The sequence below is a fragment of the Bufo gargarizans genome, chromosome 3, assembly GCF_014858855.1.
Source record: "Bufo gargarizans isolate SCDJY-AF-19 chromosome 3, ASM1485885v1, whole genome shotgun sequence".
NCBI lineage: Eukaryota > Metazoa > Chordata > Amphibia > Anura > Bufonidae > Bufo > Bufo gargarizans.
Genome location: NC_058082.1, coordinates 351,364,839 through 351,386,093, shown reverse-complemented (window position 1 = coordinate 351,386,093; position 21,255 = coordinate 351,364,839). Strand labels below are relative to the sequence as shown.

General features: G+C 42.3%; 1 protein-coding gene across 4 annotated transcripts in view; it reads right to left on the bottom strand.

Annotated features, from left to right (window-relative positions):
* CACNA1S (calcium voltage-gated channel subunit alpha1 S) overlaps positions 1 to 21,255 on the bottom strand; it is a 1,015,758-nt gene that overhangs the window by 702,788 nt on the left and 291,715 nt on the right. For all 4 annotated transcript variants that reach the window (XM_044287793.1, XM_044287791.1, XM_044287794.1 and 1 more), the window contains exon 11: positions 20,866 to 21,026. In XM_044287793.1, coding sequence (XP_044143728.1) covers positions 20,866 to 21,026 — 161 coding nt within the window. The remainder of the gene's footprint in view (positions 1 to 20,865; positions 21,027 to 21,255) is intronic.

Here is a 21,255-nt window from a genome sequence, read left to right as displayed (position 1 = left end):
CTAGAACAGGTTGAAAGTAAATGGATAATCAAACTCCAGACCCAAGTACCATATGGTCTCAATGACAAGGTACCCTTTGCCTCCTTTCTGTAATTCCTCCTTGAATCTCCTTGCTGTGTTCAGGTTCTTTTATTGTAATTACCATGGTAGTGTGAGAATGCGTCTTGAATGGGCTATTGAACGTGTGAAAGGTTAATTAACTCTTATGTGTGTGCATTAACATTCATGGTAGGCGCATATAGTGTGTCTCTTTATGGGACTATAGAGGTGGGAAAGATTTGTATGGATCTTATAATTAGATGATGGGGAGATATGATGGCATGGTTCCATAACTAGTTGGTGGGGAGACATAATGGTCAATATGTGGCATATGTATAATTGGGCAATTATGAATAGTTGGTATCTAGGACTGTCACTATAGCAATTTTGGTTAGTTGAATTTCATGTGTATGGATGCTATTCACTTCTGATTTTGGTTTATTATGGTATTTTTTATTCATTCATCACCTATATGGCGCAATCAATTTTCTTCACAGGTATCCAATCGACAAATCTTTTCTTCTTCTTTTCGTAGTATTACACATACATTTATGTTTAGGAAAGAAGGAAGAAAAGAAAAGCACTTTATTAACTTCTTGGTCCATTATGATATTTTCATTGATTTATCACTTAATTGGTATATTTTTCCTCACAGGTATTTAATCATTCCTTTACTCACAGTATCATACATATACCCTTATGTGCACGCCAAAATATTTTTCTCACGTTGCTTTTTTCTTCCCTTTGATAATTGATATAGTAATTCACATATACTATACTATTGGGTATAGTATATTCACATATACTATACTATTGGGTATTATCACATAGATAATTGTTATACTTAATATTGCAGTCTTTGCTGCATCTGTTGATGTTAAAACAAGCTTAAAATACTTCAATAATTGTCTGGCTTTGAAAAAACACAATTTTTTGGCAATAACCTGCATCTTGGTCCTCTGCCGCATTAGTCAGTGCGCAATTTAAGCTAGAAATACAGCTATAATTTTCAGGGTTTTAAAAAAAACCTTTTAGGGCAAAATACTCAAGTTAACAGCCCTTGTTGCATCTGTACGTGTGAAATTAAAGCGTTATATACTGCTGTCATATTCTGTTATAAAAAAAAACATCCATTTTGTGCGGCATCCATGGGGTTAATAGAGGGAGGGGGCTCCCTCTCTCCACCATCGAGGCTGCTGCGCTTCGATGGCAGCCCCGATGGTTGCCATGGCAACCGGACGCTTTGCAAAAGCGTCCGCTGTTGCCACCTACAGGGCATCTGAATGTATTACACTTTGCAATGCAAGAGCATTGCAAAGTATAGTACAGCCCCACTGGATCTTCAAGATCCAAGAGGGACTTGTGAAAAAAAATAAAAGTAACTACACATATAAGGTATCACCGCGTCCGTAACGACCGTCTCCTTAAAGATATAACATGTAAGATCCCTTCCGATAAAAACCATAAAAAATAAAAAAAAGGTGTAAAAAAAAAAAGCCATTTTTGTCACCTTACAACACAAAAAGTGCAAACGATCAAAAAGGCATATGACCCCCAAAATAGTACCAATCAAACCGTCACCTCGTCCCGCAAAAAATGATACCCTATTTAAGACAATCGCCCAAAAAATAAAAATGCTATGGCTCTAAAACATCATTTTTTGGGTTTCAGAAATCCTATTATTGTGTAAAACTTAAATAAATAAGAAAAAGTATACTTATTAGGTATTGCCACATCCGTAACGATCTTCACTATAAAACTATCATATGACCTAACTCCTCAGATGAACGCTGTAAAAATAAATAAATGAAAACTGTTCCAAAAAAGCCAATTTTTGGGTCACCTTGCCCCATAAAGTGTAATAATGAATGATCAAAAAATCCTATGCACCCAAAAATTGTACCAATAAAAACCTCAACACTTTCTGCAAAAAACGAGCCCCTGCTCAAAACGATCGGCAGAAAAATAAAAAAACATATGGCGTTCAGAAATCCAATCCAGCACAATCTGCATTCCAAAAAACGTATACCATTCCTTTCCTTCGTACAGCAGTTTACGACCACATGTGGGGTGTTTATGTAAACCGCGGAATCAGGGTAATAAATATTGAGTTTTGTTTGGCTGTTAACCCTCAATGTGTTAAAGAATTTTTTTTTATAAAATGGAAAATCTGCCAAAAAAGTGAAAATTCGAAATTTCATCTCCATTTTCCTTTAATTCTTATGGAACGCCTAAAGGGTTAGCCAAGTTTGTAAAATCAGTTTTGAGTAACTTGAGGGGTGTAGTTTCTACAATGGGGTCATTTATGGGGGTTTCCACTATGTAAGCCCCACAAAATGACTTCAGACTAGGGATGAGCGAACTCGAACTGTATAGTTCGGGTTCGTACCGAATTTTGGGGTGTCCGTGACACGGACCCGAACCCGGACATTTTCGTAAAAGTCCGGGTTCGGTTTCGGTGCTCGTCGCTTTCTTGGCGCTTTCGTGACGCTTTCTTGGCGCTTTTTGAAAGGCTGCAAAGCAGCCAATCAACAAGCGTCATACTACTTGCCCCAAGAGGCCGTCACAGCCATGCCTACTATTGGCATGGCTGTGATTGGCCAGAGCACCATGTGACCCAGCCTCTATTTAAGCTGGAGTCACATAGCGCCGCCCGTCACTCTGCTCTGATTAGCGTAGGGAGAGGTTGCGGCTGCGATAGTAGGGCGAGATTAGGCAGATTAACTCCTCCAAAGGACTTGATTAATCGATCGATCTGCAGCTGTGCATCATTGAGCTGCTGAAATTCAATTGCTCACTGTTTTTAAGCTGCCCAGACCGTTTGTCACTCACTTTTTTCTGGGGTGATCGGCGGCCATTTTGTGTCTTGTGCGGTGCTGCGACCAAGTGCATCCAAGCTGCGACCAAGTGCATTTAACCCTCAATGGTGTGGTTGTTTTTTGGCTAAAGCCTACATCAGGGTGAAGCTGTCACACCAAGTGCATTTAACCAGCAATAGTCTGTTTATTTTTTGGCCATATACTACATCAGGGGCAAGCTGCGCCCGTCACCAAGTGTATTTAACCCTCAATGGTGTGGTTGTTTTTTGGCTAAAGCCTACATCAGGGTCAAGCTGTCACACCAAGTGCATTTAACCAGCAATAGTCTGTTAATTTTTTGGCCATATACTAAATCAGGGGCAAGCTGCGCCCAGTCACCAAGTGCATTTAACCCTCAGTAGTGTGGTTGGTCAAGCTGTCACACCAAGTGCATTTAACCAGCAATAGTCTGTTCATTTTTTGGCCATATACTACATCAGGGGCAAGCTGCGCCCGTCACCAAGTGCATTTAACCCTCAGTAGTGTGGTTGGTCAAGCTGTCACACCAAGTGCATTTAACCAGCAATAGTCTGTTCATTTTTTGGCCATATACTACATCAGGGGCAAGCTGCGCCCGTCACCAAGTGCATTTAACCCTCAGTAGTGTGGTTGGTCAAGCTGTCACACCAAGTGCATTTAACCAGCAATAGTCTGTTCATTTTTTGGCCATATACTACATCAGGGGCAAGCTGCGCCCGTCACCAAGTGCATTTAACCCTCAGTAGTGTGGTTGGTCAAGCTGTCACACCAAGTGCATTTAACCAGCAATAGTCTGTTCATTTTTTGGCCATATACTACATCAGGGGCAAGCTGCGCCCGTCACCAAGTGCATTTAACCCTCAGTAGTGTGGTTGGTCAAGCTGTCACACCAAGTGCATTTAACCAGCAATAGTGTGGTTATTTTTTGGCCATATCCCAGTCTAATTCTGTCAGTAAATCCATACCGGTCACCCAGCGCCTAAATACTAGGCCTCAAATTTATATCCCGTTAAATCTGTCGTTACCGCTGTACTGTTGTGGATGGGAAAGTTATTTAGTGTCCGTCAAAGCACATTTTTTGTTCTGGGTTGAAATACAATTCCCAATTTAGCAATTTCATAATTTAGTGGTTTCTGCTATATCAGAGCTATTTGAAATCTATCCCTAAAAGGGTATATAATATTCAAGGTGCACATAGGATCATTCAGAATAACTTCACACACACGCTACTGTGCATTTCCAAGTCTAATTCTGTCACTAAATCCATACCGGTCACCCAGCGCCTAAATACTAGGCCTCAAATTTATATCCGGCTAAATCTGTCGTTACCGCTGTCCTGTTGTGGATGGGCAAGTTATTTAGTGTCCGTCAAAGCACATTTTTTGTTCTGGGTTGAAATACAATTCCCAATTTAGCAATTTCATAATTTAGTGGTTTCTGCTATATCAGAGCTATTTGAAATCTATCCCTAAAAGGGTATATAATATTCAAGGTGCACATAGGATCATTCAGAATAACTTCACACACACGCTACTGTGCATTTCCAAGTCTAATTCTGTCACTAAATCCATACCGGTCACCCAGCGCCTAAATACTAGGCCTCAAATTTATATCCCGCTAAATCTGTCGTTACCGCTGTCCTGTTGTGGATGGGCAAGTTATTTAGTGTCCGTCAAAGCACATTTTTTGTTCTGGGTTGAAATACAATTCCCAATTTAGCAATTTCATAATTTAGTGGTTTCTGCTATATCAGAGCTATTTGAAATCTATCCCTAAAAGGGTATATAATATTCAAGGTGCACATAGGGTCATTCAGAATAACTTCACACACACGCTACTGTGCATTTCCAAGTCTAATTCTGTCACTAAATCCATACCGGTCACCCAGCGCCTAAATACTAGGCCTCAAATTTATATCCCGCTAAATCTGTCGTTACCGCTGTCCTGTTGTGGATGGGCAAGTTATTTAGTGTCCGTCAAAGCACATTTTTTGTTCTGGGTTGAAATACAATTCCCAATTTAGCAATTTCATAATTTAGTGGTTTCTGCTATATCAGAGCTTTTTGAAATCTATCCCTAAAAGGGTATATAATATTCAAGGTGCACATAGGGTCATTCTGAATAACTTCACACACACACGCTACTGTGCATTTCCAAGTCTAATTCTGTCAGTAAATCCATACCGGTCACCCAGTGCCTAAATACTAGGCCTCAAATTTATATTCAGCTGAATTTGAATACAATACATTGGGCCAAATAATATTTTTGTTATTGTGGTGAACCATAACAATGAGGAAAACATCTAGTAAGGGACGCGGACGTGGACATGGTCGTGGTGGTGTTAGTGGACCCTCTGGTGCTGGGAGAGGACGTGGCCGTTCTGCCACATCCACACGTCCTAGTGTACCAACTACCTCAGGTCCCAGTAGCCGCCAGAATTTACAGCGATATATGGTGGGGCCCAATGCCGTTCTTAGGATGGTAAGGCCTGAGCAGGTACAGGCATTAGTCAATTGGGTGGCCGACAGTGGATCCAGCACGTTCACATTATCTCCCACCCAGTCTTCTGCAGAAAGCGCACAGATGGCGCCTGAAAACCAACCCCATCAGTCTGTCACATCACCCCCATGAATATCAGGGAAACTGTCTGAGCCTCAAGTTATGCAGCAGTCTCTTATGCTGTTTAAAGACTCTGCTGACATGAAGCCAGATCCTCTGTTACGGGACCTCTCTCCTCTGCCTGGGTGCTGGGCCTAAATATCTGACAATGGACTGTTGCATTGGTGGCTGACGTGAAGCCTGATTCTCTGCTATGACATGAAGACTGATTCTCTGCTGACATGAAGCCAGATTGTCTGTTACGGGACCTCTCTCCTCTGCCTGGGTGCTGGGCCTAAATTTATGAAAATGGACTGTTGCAGTGGTGGGTGACGTGAAGCCTGATTCTCTGCTATGATATGAAGACTGATTCTCTGCTGACATGAAGCCAGATCCTCTGTTACGGGACCTCTCTCCTCTGTTTGGGTGCTGGGCCTAAATATCTGACAATGGACTGTTGCAGTGGTGGCTGACGTGAAGCCTGATTTTCTGCTATGACATGCAGACTGATTCTCTGCTGACATGAAGCCAGATCCTCTGTTACGGAACCTCTCTCCTCTGCCTGGGTGCTGGGCCTAAATTTATGAAAATGGACTGTTGCAGTGGTGGGTGACGTGAAGCCTGATTCTCTGCTATGATATGAAGACTGAGTCTCTGCTGACATGAAGCCAGATTCTCTGTTACGGGACCTCTCTCCTCTGCCTGGGTGCCGGGGCCTAAATATCTGAGAATGGACTGTTCCAGTGGTGGGTGACGGGAAGCCAGATTCTCTGGTATGGGACCTCTCTCCAATTGATTTTGGTTAATTTTTATTTATTTAATTTTTATTTTAATTCATTTCCCTATCCACATTTGTTTGCATGGGATTTACCTACATTGTGCTGCCTTTTGCAGCTCTCTAGCCCTTTCCTGGGCTGTTTTACAGCCGTTTTAGTGCCGAAAAGTTCGGGTCCCCATTGACTTCAATGGGGTTCGGGTTCGGGACGAAGTTCGGATCGGGTTCAGATCCCGAACCCGAACATTTTCGGGAAGTTCAGCCGAACTTCTCGAACCCGAACATCCAGGTGTTCGCTCAACTCTACTTCAGACCTGAACTGGTCCTTAAAAAGTGGGTTTTGGAAATTTTCTTAAAAATTTTAAGAATTGCTTCTAAACTTCTAAGCCTTCTAACATCCTAAAAAAATAAAATTACATTTCCAAAATGATGCCAACATAAAGACATATGGGGAATGTTAAGTAATAAATATATTATTAGGTATGACTTTCTGTTTTAGAAGCAGAGAAATTGAAATTTGGAAAATTTTGAATTTTTCTAAATTTTTTGTCAATTTGGGATTTTTTCATAAATAAAGGTGAAATATATTGACTCAAATATACGACTATCATGAAGTACAATGTGTCACGAGAAAACAATCTCAGAATGGCGTGGATAAGTAAAAGTGTTACAAAGCTATTACCACATAAAGTGACGCATGTCAGATTTGTAAATTTTGACCTGGACACTGGGGCATCAATGACCCTTGGTCATGAAAGGGTGAATATTGCAGCCTTTGCTGCATTTGTTATTGTTAAAACAAGCTTGAATTACTTCAACATTTTTCTGGCTTTGAAAAAAACACCCATTTTTGTCAATAACCTCCATCTTAGGCCTCTGCTGCATTAGTCAGTGTACAATTTAAGCTAGAAATACAGCTATAATTTTCTGGGTTTAAAAAAACACCCTTTTTGGGCAAAATACACAATTTTACAGCCCTTGTTGCATCTGTACGTGTAAAATTCAAGCATTATATACTGCTGTCATATTCTGTTAGTAAAAAATCACCCATTTTGGGCGAAATACTTAATTTGCGGCCTTGTCTGCATCTGTGATTGTTAAAAACAATCTTGAAATACTTCAATAATTTTCTGGCTTTGAAAAAACACAAATTTTGGGCAATACCCTCCATCTTGGGCCTCTGCTGCATTAGTCAGTGTGCAATTTAAGCTAGAAATACCGTTTTATTTTTCTGGGTTTTAAAAAACACCCTTTTTGGGCAAAATACTCAATTTTACAGCCCTTGCTGCATCTGTGCGTGTGAAATTCAAGCATTATATACTGCTGTCATAATCTGTTAGTAAAAAAAAAACCCATTTTGGGCAAAGTACTTAATATTGCAGCCTTTGCTGCAACTGTTATTGTTAAAACAAGCTTGAAATACCTTTTCTTGCTTTGAAAAAACACACATTTTTGACAATAACCTCCATTTTGGTGTCTTGGTGGCCTTTGCTGTGTGCACCGTGACATGGTTGCCACGCATGCTGTTGCCGGTGCCAACGTGGTGCTGGTGTGTGCACTTTCCTTTATGTTGTAGCCTTCCCCTGTCTGGTGCTGTAAGAGTTAACTACCTTGCTGGATGTGGTCACTTGTGCTTCTTATAACTGTGGATTTAGGTCAAGAGTCAGTTGTACTCCAGCCTTGGTGTGTGCTGGAGTTATGCTCTTTGTCTGTTTGTTCCATCTTCCAGTGTGAGGGCCACCTAGTGGGACACCGATGTCTCCAGTAATGTCATCCCGGTGTATCCTTCCCTATCTGTCCTTATTTGTATGGAGTGGGTTATGTTCAGGGTGTTTGTATGTCTAGTTTGGTGTTACATGTCTGGTGGTGTTTGGTGTCATGTTTGCTAGACATTCCCCTGGTTCATGTTTATTGCAGCTATGGGTGTCCTGAGTTCCTGTGTGGTTTGTGGTGTGTGCTGTGTCCTTTAATGTTGATGTGGACAGCAGCACTTGTGCACGGGTTCCAGTCAGTGTGTCTGTGGCATGTAAGTGTGTTATTGGTTTTGCTTACAGGCCATCTCCTTATGCTGTATGTGTTCCTCAGATAGAGACTCCTGTTCCTCCATTACTGGGATGAACAGGTTGTCTCTTCCCTGCTCCTTGGTGAGGGATTACTAGGGCGACTTAGGGTCTCTAAGAATCCAGAGTATGAGTCGTCCTACCATCGGGGTCCGCTCATACGGTGAGGAGTCAGGGAGAGGATTAGGGGCGCTGTAGGAGGTGGTCTGCTCCCTTGTTACTCCTTTTGGCCAGGCTGATCCCCTTTTACCCTATGACACCGCACGGTGGGGGGTTTTTCCCACTCAATGCCGTAACACTTGGGCCTCTGCCGCATTAGTCAGTGTGCAATTTAAGCTAGAAATACAGTTTTATTTTTCTGGGTTTAAAAAAAAAAAAACTTTTTGGGCAAAATACACAATTTTAAAGCCCTTGCTGTGTCTATACGTGTGAAATTCAAGTGTTATATACTGCTGTCACATTCTGTTAGTAAAAAAAAAAACACCCATTTTGGGCAAAGTACTTAATATTGCAGTCTTTGCTGCATCTGTTATTGTTAAAAGAAGCTTGAAATACTTCAAGAATTTTCTGGCTTTGAGAAAAAAAAATTTGGGCAATACCTCCATCTTGGGCCTCTGCCGCATTAGTCAGTGTGCAATTTAAGCTATAAATAAGCTATAAATTTAAGCTATAAATCCACATACAGACAATGCAAACACAAGCGGTATTTCGTTGACGCGTTTCAGACGAAGTCCTTAGTCGTAACACAGGTTGATGCTAAAGTGAGACAATAAATACTTTTACTCCCACTAAGTGGGGGTGGAAAAGGGGAGAAAATAGTCTAACCAGCATCAAACACCCGGTAGCAATCACATGTGGGTGAACCACTGACAAGCATACCATGAAGCGTGGTCTACAATAATATGCTGCTATGTCAGTGCAACAAAATCCACATGGTGTGAACAGACACATGAAAAGACAATGAAAAAAATACGCATTAAAATCTGGGATGGGTCCATTGACATACAATGGCAAAATGATTGCCATAAACAGGTTATGAAAACAATTAATTGGTAAAAATACATAAGTGTTCTCTTTTTAAATTAAGACCTGAAGGCATTCTGGTGTTGAGTCTAAATATCCAGTAAGCTTCCCTTAGGGCTCTTTCACACCTGCGTTTTTTTCTTCCGGCATTGAGTTCCGTCGTTGGGGCTCTGTGCCGGAAGAATCCTGATCAGTTTTATCCTAATGCATTCTGAATGGAGAGAAATCCGTTCAGGATGCATCAGGATGTCTTCAGTTCAGGACCGGAACGAATTTTGGCCGGAGAAAATACTGCAGCATGCTGCGCTTTTTGCTCCGGCCAAAAATCCTGAACACTTGCCGCAAGGCCGGATCCGGAATTAATGCCCATTGAAAGGCATTGATCCGGATCCGGCCTTAAGCTAAACGTCGTTTCGGGGCATTGCCGGATCCGACGTTTAGCTTTTTCTGAATGGTTACCATGGCTGCCAGAACGCTAAAGTCCTGGCAGCCATGGTAAAGTGCAGTGGGGAGCGGGGGAGCAGTATACTTACCGTCCATGCGGCTCCCGGGGCGCTCCAGAGTGACGTCAGGGAGCCCCAAGCGCATGGATGACGTGATCTCATGGCACATCATCCATGCACATGGGGCGCTCTGACGTCATTCTGGAGCGCCCCGGGAGCCGCACAGACTGTAAGTATACTGCTCCCCCGCTCCCCACTACTACTATGGCAACCAGGACTTTAATAGCGTCCTGGCTGCCATAGTAACACTGAACGCATTTTGAAGACGGATCCGTCTTCAAATGCTTTCAGTTCACTTGCGTTTTTACGGATCCGGCGTGTAATTCCGGCATGTGGAGTACACGCTGGTTACGGACAACGCAAGCGTGAAAGAGGCCTTAAAAGAATTGCTTTTTTGAGATCGCCTTCCCTAGGATGAGAGGAGACTTTCTCAATAGCAAAAGGAAGGAGTTATCCTTGCGATCATGTTTAATGATAAAATGCTTGGCAGCACTAGAAATATTTAATACATACATATAATATATATATATATATATATATATATATATATAATTTAAATTCTCTAAAATCCTATTTTTGAATTTACGTGAAGTGCTGCCCACATACATTAAATCACATAATGTGCAGCAAATCACATAAATGACACCAGTGCTGTTACAATTTCTATATGTTTTGATCGGAAAGGTGAGAGAGTGATCCACATTCTGAAATGTCTTGGTGACATTAACAAAATTGTAAGTTTTGCAAGGATGAGAGACACATTTAGAAAAACGTTTGTATTGAAGCCAGGAACCTGATTTAATTTTGGTAGATCGATACAAGGAAGGTGATAACGAATTAGCAAAGATAGGAGCCCTCCTGGAAACAATAATACAGCCGTTCTTCAAGATATCATATAGAACATCATCATCATATAATATCGGCAAGCAATTATTGATGATGCGCCTTATTTCTGTGAATTGTCGGCTGTACGTAAGAACCAGGATAGGTAGATTCTCTTTATTTTTTAGATTTTTTTATAGTATAATGTGGCTCCTTTGGTACTTGTGGCTGACTAGTATTAAAGTTTCCCTTCCTAGAACCAAACACATTCATCTTTCTCACCTGATTGGGTGGACCACCACCTTGGGATTCAGTTTTGAACAATAAATCTATTCTGCATTTACTGGAAGCTATATTCATAGCTCTCTGTAACATCCATTGTGCGCTAATATCGTGACATTCCCTAAAAAACGCTGCGTCTGTACTGCATATTCTACATGCTCTTAGGAATTCTCCTACAGGGATTCCTCTGATGGTATGTATAGGATGATGGCTACTGGCATGTAAAATTGTATTCCCTGCGGTTTCTTTGCGGAAAATCTCAGACATGACCGCTACATTTGGTAATCCAATAAGCTTGAGATCCAAAAAGCAGATACTATGGTAATTGACTGAGCAGGTGAATTGAAGATTATATGGATTATTATTCAAATATTTGATGAATTCTGGTATGGCAGATACTTGTCCGTTCCAAATAAAGAGCAGGTCGTCTATGTATCTGCCATACCATTCAACATACATGTAAAAGGGATTGTTCACATCATATATGTATTTATCCTCCCAATATGCCATGGTGAGGTTAGCCAATGAGGGTGAGAATTTTTTTTAAGGGAAGCTTACTGGATATTTAGACTCAACGCCAGAATGCCTTCAGGTGTTAATTTAAAAAGAGAACTTATGTATTTTTTACCAATTAATTGTTTTCATAGCCTGTTTATTGTAATCATGATCCAGAATCAATTTTGCCATTGTATGTCGATGGACCCATCCCAGATTTGAATGTGTATTTTTTACATTGTCTTTTCATGTGTCTGTTCACACCATGTGGATTTTGTTGCACTGACATAGTAGCATATTATTGTAGACCATGCTTCATGGTATGCTTGTCAGTGGTTCACACACATGTGATTGCTACCGGGTGTTTGATGCTGGTTAGACTATTTTCTCCCCTTTTCCACCCCCACTTAGTGGGAGTGGTATTTTTGAAGGAAGTATTTATTGTCTCACTTTAGCATCAAACTGTGTTACGACTAAGGACTTGTCATGCCCTACTCTGACTATGTGCGAAGGTCGGCCAGAATAGCAGCACGAGTTTAGTGTTTTGTTTTGGAGCCCTGCTGCATCCACCTCCCATCAGGTGCACTGGGCGGGGTCATTAGTTTAAATAGCACTCCATCCCAGTGCTCTGAGCGGATTATAGGAATCACTTTGGTCTTGGAAGTTAGGAAGAAAGGTTGTCTGTTCCAGCTCAGAAAGATAATTGTGGTTTCAAGTTTTGTTGTTTGCTGTTTTGGTTGTTTTTGTGTCATCTCTCCCATCCAGGTTCTGTGCGAGCAGGCTCCTCCTATTTCCCCTCTTCACCATCTCAGGGAATCTATGGTGTTTCAGCCCAGGCACGGGGACACATCATTCCTACCACCAAGGTCTGTATGTGGGCTGAGCAGTGCAGGGAGAGAGTTCAGGGATTAGCTAGGAGGTGACCCTTCCCCTGCCTCTCGCCTAGAGCCTGGTTGGTGGTTTATCTGTGAGTCTGAGTGCACGTCCGCCGTGACAGGACTTTGTCCGAAACTCGTTAATGAAATACTGCTTGTGTTTGCATTGTCTGTATGTGGATTTATGTTGCTTCAATAAATGGAAGATTACTACTACAAAGCATCTACAAGTGCTGGATCTTCTCATTTTGTATTCATGCTTTTGATCCCCTGGTCCTTCCGTGCACACGGAGTATTCATACAAAGATGAGCTGGAATTGTAAGTTATTGCACATTTACTTCATATTGCAGCCTTTGCTGCATCTGTTATTGTTAAAACAAGCTTAAATACTTCAATAATTTTCTGGGTTTTAGAAAACACCCATTTTTTGCAATACCCTTCATCTGGGGCCTCTGTTGCATTAGTCAGTGTGCAATTTAAGCTAGAAATACAGCTTAAAAAACACCCTTTTTGGGCAAAATACTTAATATTGCAGCCTTTGCTGCATCTGTGATTGTTAAAAATAAGCTTGAAATACTTCAATAATTTTCTGGCTTTAAAAAAACACTCATTTTTGTCAATACCCTCCATCTTGGGCCTTTGTCGCATTAGTCAGTGTGTCACGGGGTAGAGTCGCGTGTATAAAGATATAGCCGAGGTGCACCCCCTGAGCTGCCACCTGGTCCCCTGTCCCTGCCTACTTTCACCACCCGCTGGGCGACAGTCTCTGACCTGAGTAAGTGCAAGCAGAGAGATATAGACAGCAGGGAAGCGGACAGCCAATGAGAGGTAGCACTAGAGCGGACAGAGAGGTGGAACAAGCAAGGTACCACCAAAAACAGAAGGTCGAGACGCGTCAAATAGCCCAGGGTCAGTCCAGGAGGTCACGTCAGTACAAGAGGCAAAGACAAAATCCAAAAGCAAGCCGAGGTCAAAATCCGAGAGGTAGCGTCAAGCTTCAGGGAGCAGGCAGAAGAGGTGTCAGGAAGCAGATCAAGGGTCAAATCCAAAGGTAAGCAAAATAACAATAATAATACACAGCCTAAGGGACCAAAATCACAGGCAATCTGTAGCCAGCAGGTTGCCTGTATTTATAGTGGGGAGTGAGGGTCATGTGACGTGGCCAGCATCACATGACCGACAGACAAACAAGTCGAGCACCGAGTGGTACCGAGAAAGGATTATTGGATTTTATCTCCCACATTAATTCCAACACGTAGAATATAAACTTCACCGAAGATGTCAGCAAAAACACCATCCATTTTTTTGATCTTGAATTAGGGTAGAACAAGGAAAAATTATAACTAAGACCTATTTTAAACCAACTGATCGTAATGGGTATATTGAGAGAAGTAGTTGCCATTACAAGCCCTGGATCTGTAATGTACCAAATGGACAGTTGCAGCGTATCAAAAGGAACTGCACTAATATAGAGGACAATGAAAAACAGAGCAATATTATTACAGACCGATTCATTGAAAAAGGATATGAAAAGGAAGCGTTATACAATTAGAGGGAGGAAGTAAAGCGAGAAAACCACAATGCTAAAAATAAGGACCCTAGTGAATATACAAAACAGATCAGGGATAAATATCAATTTGCTTTTATTTATCAAAACTGGAATGTTTTAAAAAATGACCGCGTTATTGGAGACCTCATTCCTAAAAAAAAAACGTTCATTTTTAAAAGAGCCCCCACTGTTAGGAACCGCATTGTACATAGCTATGTGAAAGATGACTCAAACATATCCAAACCTCGCAATGTTTTTACCTGGGGCGGCTTTTGCCCTTGCTGTAAAAATCGCTCCAGGGATGAAAAGAGAAAATCCAAAATAGAAGAAGTTGTGTCTACCTCCAAATCATCAACATTAAAAATAAAAGGTAATATTTCATGTGAATCCATGGGGGTTATATATATGCTTGAGTGCCCTAGTGGGCTTCAGTATATTGGTAGAACATTAAGGAAGTTGAAAGTTCGGGTGGCTGAACATATCAGGAATATCAAAAAAGGGCTGGAGACGCATAGTGTCTCAGCACATTTTAAGAGATTTCATCAGAAGGACCCCACTGGTCTAAAATTCTGTGGCATTGAATTGGTTAAACGTCACTGGCAAGGAGGTAATCCCGCTACACAAATCAACAAAAAAGAGGCGCAATGGATTTTTGAAATGGATATGTTGCAGCCGCAAGGACACAATATTGAATGGGACATAAAAGCAGTTTGTATGGTTTGATCCCATTGATTTTATACATACATATTGTTTATCATATTATTGTATTACTATCTATTTTAGTTTAATCTATAACATTGTTCTTACATGATATTGTCTGTTTATTAGCTATTTAAGATTTTATGTAATTGTTTTTATTGCACATCTATTTTGTATATGTTTATGGCATTTGATACTGACTGATTGATTGACATGCCAACGGACAACAAAAGTCCGTATTAGTTCCGGGGTAGAAGTTACTCTTTACTCGTGGTCTACGGCGGTGTCTGTACCGCAGCCCCTGAAGAAGCTAACTGCGAAACCCGGGTCGGGCAATTCTATGTGCATGCTAACCATTTTAAGTTTGTGAGTACAATAAAATCCTGTTAACTTTAAGATATCGAGGGTATTGCACCATTCTTTCTGTTCCTTTATGAAGGTATCTTGACCCGGTGTTGGAATCAGCAGTTGGTGGCTCATTACGGGAGGAGGTGTATAACAGTTTCCCTGTATGAGAAATACGTACCTGTGACTGTTGCTTCTGAAAGCTGGATGTGATTTCAGTTCCCCATCCTTATAGGATTCCATTTGAACGACTGACATAGATCACTGACATATAGCGCGGTTCCCGCACCCATTGTTTAATTTTGTTATTTAGGAGACTGAACCTACTCCATTAAGGGCACCGCTGCTTTTGTCCTAAATTTTCAAACCAAATACTGTCTATACTTTTTCACAGAGTGATTAGCTCGGCACTCAAAGCAGACCTAGGAGCAGGGAGCCTCCCAGCTAGCAAAAGCCGCCTTGGGAACGAGGCTGAAAACAGGTCCGAGCTCCCGAAGCTAAGAAGCAGGTCTGCGGCTGATGGGAGACCAAGTGCACCTTCGGCGCCCCGTTACATAGTGTGCAATTTAAGCTAGAAAAGGGAAAAATAATTCATTTGCGGCCTTGTCTGCATCTGTCAGTGTGATATACACGCTTTAGATACTGCTGTGCTATTCTGGTATTAAAAGAAAACACCCATTTTGGGCAAAATACCTAATTTGCGGCCTTGTCTGCATCTGTACGTGTGAGATAAACCCTTTAGATACTGTTGTTCTATTCTGCTATTAAAGAAACACCCATTTAGGGCAAAACACTTAATTTTGCAGCTTTTGCTGCATTTGTCATTGTGAGAAACACCCTTAACATACTGTTATGCTATTCTGATATTAAATAAACACCCATTTTGGGCAAAAATCTTAATTTGTCGCCTTGTCTGCATTTGTCATTGTAAGATACACCATTTAGATAGTGTTGTTCTATTCTGGTATTAAATAAACACCCATTTTGGGCAAAAATCTTAATTTTGCAGCCTTTGCTGCATACGTCATTGTGAGATACACCCTTTAGATACTGTTGTTATATTCTGCTATTATAAAAAACACCCATTTAGGGCAAAAATCTTAATTTTGCAGCCTTTGCTGCATCTGTCATTGTGAGATACACCTTTTACATACTGCTGTGCTATTCTGGTATTAAATAAACACCTATTTTGGGCAAAAATCTTAATTTGTGGTCTTGTCTGCATCTGTACGTGTGAGATATACCCTTCAGATACGGTTGTTCTATTCTGCTATAAAAAAAACACCCATTTAGGGCAAAAAACTTAATTTTGCAGCCTTTGCTGCATCTGTCATAGTGAGATACACGCGTTAGATATGGTTGTTCTATTCTGTTATTAAAAAAACACCCATTTTGTGCAATATACTAAATTTGAGAAATATGAGGAGAGCGTCAAATAAGGGACGTGGCCTCGGTCGTGGTGCTGCTGGTGGAGTTCCTGTTGCAGGGAGAGGACGTGGTTGATATGTGCCAGCTACACGCACAAGTGAAACACCTTCCTCAGGTGCGAGTAGGCGGCAGGACATTCAGCGTTATTTGCTCGGGCCTAATGCGGCTCTACAAATGGTGAGGCCAAAACAAGTACAGGCGACAGTAGATTGGGTTGCTGACAGTGGATCCAGTTCCTTCATATTGTCTCCCACCCAGTCTCCTGCTGAAAGATCAGAGTTGGCACCTACAGCTGATGTCCATCAGTCTTTCACCTCACCCCCTTGCAAATCAGCCAAGCAGTCTGAGCCCCAAGTCATACAGCAGTTTCTTCTGCTTTTTGATGACTCTGTTAGCAGGGTTTCCCATGGCCATCCACCTAGCCCTGCCCAAGAAGTGGAAGAGATTGAGTGCACCGATGCCAAACCACTTATGTTTCAAGATGAGTACATGGGAGGACCATCACAGCACGTCTCGGATCATGGCGAAACACAGGTGCCAACTGCTGGGGCTTTCGAAAGTGTGCAGACCGACAAGGAGGGCAGGGGTGAAGACTGGGTGGAAGATGATGTTGAGAATGATGAGGTCCTTGACCCCTCATGGAATCAAGGTCATGCGAGTGACCTGTGTAGTTCAGAGGAAGAGCCGGTGGTCACACAGAGCCACCAGCACAGCAGAAGAGGGAGCAGGGTGCAAAAGCAGAGCGGCCGTCCCCTAGACTGTACGCCTGCTACTACCCACCGCAGCAAGGGACCGAGCACACCAAAGCCAACTTCAAGGAGTTCCCTGGCGTGGCAGTTCTTCAGACTGTGCTGATGACAAGACAAGAGTGGTTTGCACGCTGTGCAATCAGAGCTTGAAGCGAGGCATAAACGTTCTCAACCTGAGCACAACCTGCATGACCAGGCATCTAAGTGCAAAGCACGAGCGGCAGTGGAGTAGACACCTCAAAAACCAAGAAAGGTCTCTGGCTCCTCCTGCTTCCTCTTCTGCTGGAGTCTTGGCCTCTTCATCCACCTCTGGAGTGACAGTGCCGCCTGCCACCCAGCAAACGGAGGATCTGCCAGCAACACCACCATCTGGGTCACCAAGCATCTCTACAATGTTCCATGGAAGCGTTCAGCTCTCCATCTCCCAAACACTAGAGCAAAAGAGGAAGTACCCCCCTACCCAACCGCGATCCCTGGCCCTGAATGCCAGCATTTCTAAATTACTGGCCTTTGAAATGCTGTTAATCCGTCTGGTGGAGACAGAGTGCTTTAAAAGCCTTATGGCGGTGGCTGTCCCACAGTACGTCGTGCCCAGCTGCCACTAATTTTCCAGGCGTGCCATCCCTTCCCTGCACAACCAAGTGGGGGACAAAATCAGGTGTGCACTGCGCAATGCCATCTGTGGCAAGGTGCACCTCACTACGGATACGTGGACCAGTAAGCACGATCAGGGATGTTATATCTCCATAACAGCACACTGGGTAAATGCAGTGGTGGCTGGACCTGAGGCGGATAGCAGTTTGGCACATGTCCTATCACCACAGAGGATTGCAGGACGCTTCAGTTTGCCTCCTGTCGCTTCCTCCTCCTACTCCGCTTCCTCATCCTCTACCAGGCAGTTTTAAAATGTATCTGTTTTAGCTGTGCAGGAGCTGTGGACGGTCTTTGAACAACAGACAGATGAGTGGTTGGTGCCAGTGAGCCTTAAGCCCCCCAGCCTGGTGGTATACGATAATGGGCGAAATTTCGTAACATCTGGGACTAGCCGGTTTGACGCACATCCCTTGCCTGGCGCATGAGCTGAATTTGATGGTGCAGAGATTTTTTTAAAAATTACCCCGATATGTCAGAGCTGCTGCATAAAGTGCAGGCCGTCTGTGCACGCTTTAGGCGTTCTCACCCTGCTGCTACTCGCCTGTCAGCGCCGCAGCGTAACTTCGGCCTTCCCGCTCACCGCCTCATATGCAATGTGCCCACAAGGTGGAATTCCACCTTGCACATGCTAGCCAGACTGTGCTAGCAGCAGCAGGCAACAGTGGAGTTTCAGCTGCAGCACGCACGGGTGAGTCGCTCTGCGGAACAGCACCATTTCACCACCAATGACTGGTCATTTCCCTATCCACTTGCCATGCTCTTAACAACATTGTTATGCCATTTGCAGCCCTCTAGCCCTTTCCATTACATTTTTACAGCCATTTCAGTGCTCAAACATTCGGGTCCCCATTGACTTCAATAGGGTTCGTGTTCGGGGTCAAATTCGGGTCCAGAAACTCAAACTTTTTTGTGAACTTCGGCTGAACCCGTCGAACCCGAACATGCAGGTGTCCGCTCAACTCTAAATATGATATAAAAGACATACTGTAATAATAATACTGATGAAACAAATCTACATTATAAACATGCCTTTCATGGTAGCTAGTACTTTTAGACTACATTCCAAGAACTTACAAAGATGCAGTAAGGGAAATAATGAAGACTGACTGATATTCTCTAAAAAAGGTCCACTGATTGGGAAGTTTTACATGTTCTCCCTAAACTCTTCACTGAAATACAATAGTTTAAACAGGATCTGCCAGCTCTACTCATACTGTACTTCTATTTTTTGCAAATATATCAGTTCCTAAAAATGAATAAATCTGAAACATTTTATTAGAAATCCTTTGTGCCATTCCTCCTAGAAACGTACCATATTTTTGTACTATAAGATAAACAGGGCCATATACCCTATGGATGATGTACAGTTCATATGGTACAAACTATGTACAACAGCCAATGCACCCTAACACTTTGACTTAACGGAGCTCAGAGTCTTCTGCTTCTAATGCTGGCATTCTGACTATTAGACACACCAGAAGATGGCAGCACAGTTTGCCAGAAAAAAAAGTGTGCCTAATAGTCTGAAAGATATGGTAAGAATAAACTGATGAAAGCATTGCCATCGATCTAACAGGTTCTTGCAACTATGGTGCTGCAGTTGAAACAAACAGCTGGTCACAACGCAAATCCATTCACTTTCATTGCCTGTGATGCAGGCACTACTACACTGCAATCTTTGGTTAAAGTACAGCCCTAGTCTTAGGCGACTTTCACACTCGTGTTTATCTTTCCGTTTGTGAGATCCGTTCAGGGCTCTCCCAAGCGGTCCAAAACAGATCAGTTTGCCCTAATGCATTCTGAATGGAAAAGGATGCGCTCAGAATACATCAGTTTGCCTCCGATCAGTCTCCATTCCGCTTTGGAGGCGGGCACCAAAACGATGCCTGCAGCGTTTTGCTGTCTGCTTGACGAAACTGAGCCAGACGGATCCGTTCCGGCACACAATGTAAGTCAATGGGGACGGATCTGCTTTCTCTGACACAGTCTGGCACAATAGACAACTGATCTATCTCCCATTGACTTTCAGAGGAGTTCATGACGGATCAGTCTTGGCCATGTTACAGATAATACAACCAGATCTGTAGCAGCTGATTCACTTGCTTTCACTATAGCTACGCCCCTGTCTTTGTCATGCAGCCCAGCAGCATAACTATGTTGTGGTCAATTAGCCAAGACATGGCTAATCCTTATATTTAGATGTCACCTGTGAGGGCAAAAGGAATATGCCACTGTTGTGATGGGTGGACAGAGGACGAAGTGCCTTAGATTCAGAGGAGGGTAGTACAGTCCCACTTCTGTGCCCTCCCTTCACAGGTACTTTCCAAACAAAATTCCAGATTAACATATGCTGATGTGACTCTTAGCTAGAGCAGAACATGCTGAACATCTACACTTTACTGTGGTGAAATGTTAATGACTATGATTCATATATAAACAGATTGGGATTATGCTTTTCTGGTTATATGTAATAAAAGCTTAGTGGCTGTATAAATGAAAAGTTCTACAATGTTCTAACATACTTTGCATTTCTAGTATTTAGAGTTGTCTAATCATTATTAGCTTTCAATGAATGAAAACACTTTTATTTACATTCAGAGGCAGCAAGCATATGCACAGCTAGTCCTGCTGATCAGTGGATGATAAAACTGTGTTCAATCTAGGCAATGCTCTGTGAGCCAAGGATTCAGCAGCCGCTGCACAGATCTATCTGGTGGTTTGCCATCAGTCCGGACTCTTGCCTGTTTAGTTTACAGATAATCCCCCACACTGGATACCACTGGATTCACTGGAAACTGGTGAAACTGAATTTAAATAGTGATCAGGCTTTTATGAAATAAAATCAGAAAACCCTCTCACTCTTTTGTCCTTTACATTCTCAGGGGGTGAAATTGTGAAATTTCAGACACTACTGCATCTATAAACTGTGGCAGAAATAAAGCATGACAATTTCACTACAGTATATCTGCAATTTATACTTTCACAAAACGTTTTATGAAACAAATTTAACCGCAAAGATAAAAGCCATAGAACATTTTTCTTCAACTGGTACATTTTTGCACAGCAGACACATGCACCAGGGCTAAAAGTGAAAAAGCAAGATTTTGTGAGATAGAATAAATGGCACTTACCTTGGGCTTTTGTAAATGCTTCTGGTTGATTGTGGTGTTCGGTTGCAATGACAACAGTGTTCACAAGTATAATGATGATAACAAGCCAGTAGAAGAATCTAGTCTTTACAAGAGCACGACTTTTTCGGCGAAGCAGACGATGCCATTGGCGCCACTGACGACTAAATACAAGAGTTAACAGATATATATATCCCACGCTTGTCTAATATAGCATAATTACAGTTTTGTCTAATACTAAGGCCCCTTTCACACGGGCGAGTATTCAGCGCGGATGCGATGCGTTAGTTGAGCGCATTGCACCCGCACTAAATCCTGACCCATTCATTTCTATGGGGTTGTTCACATGAGCGGTGATTTTCACGCATCACTTTGTGTGAAAATCGCAGCATG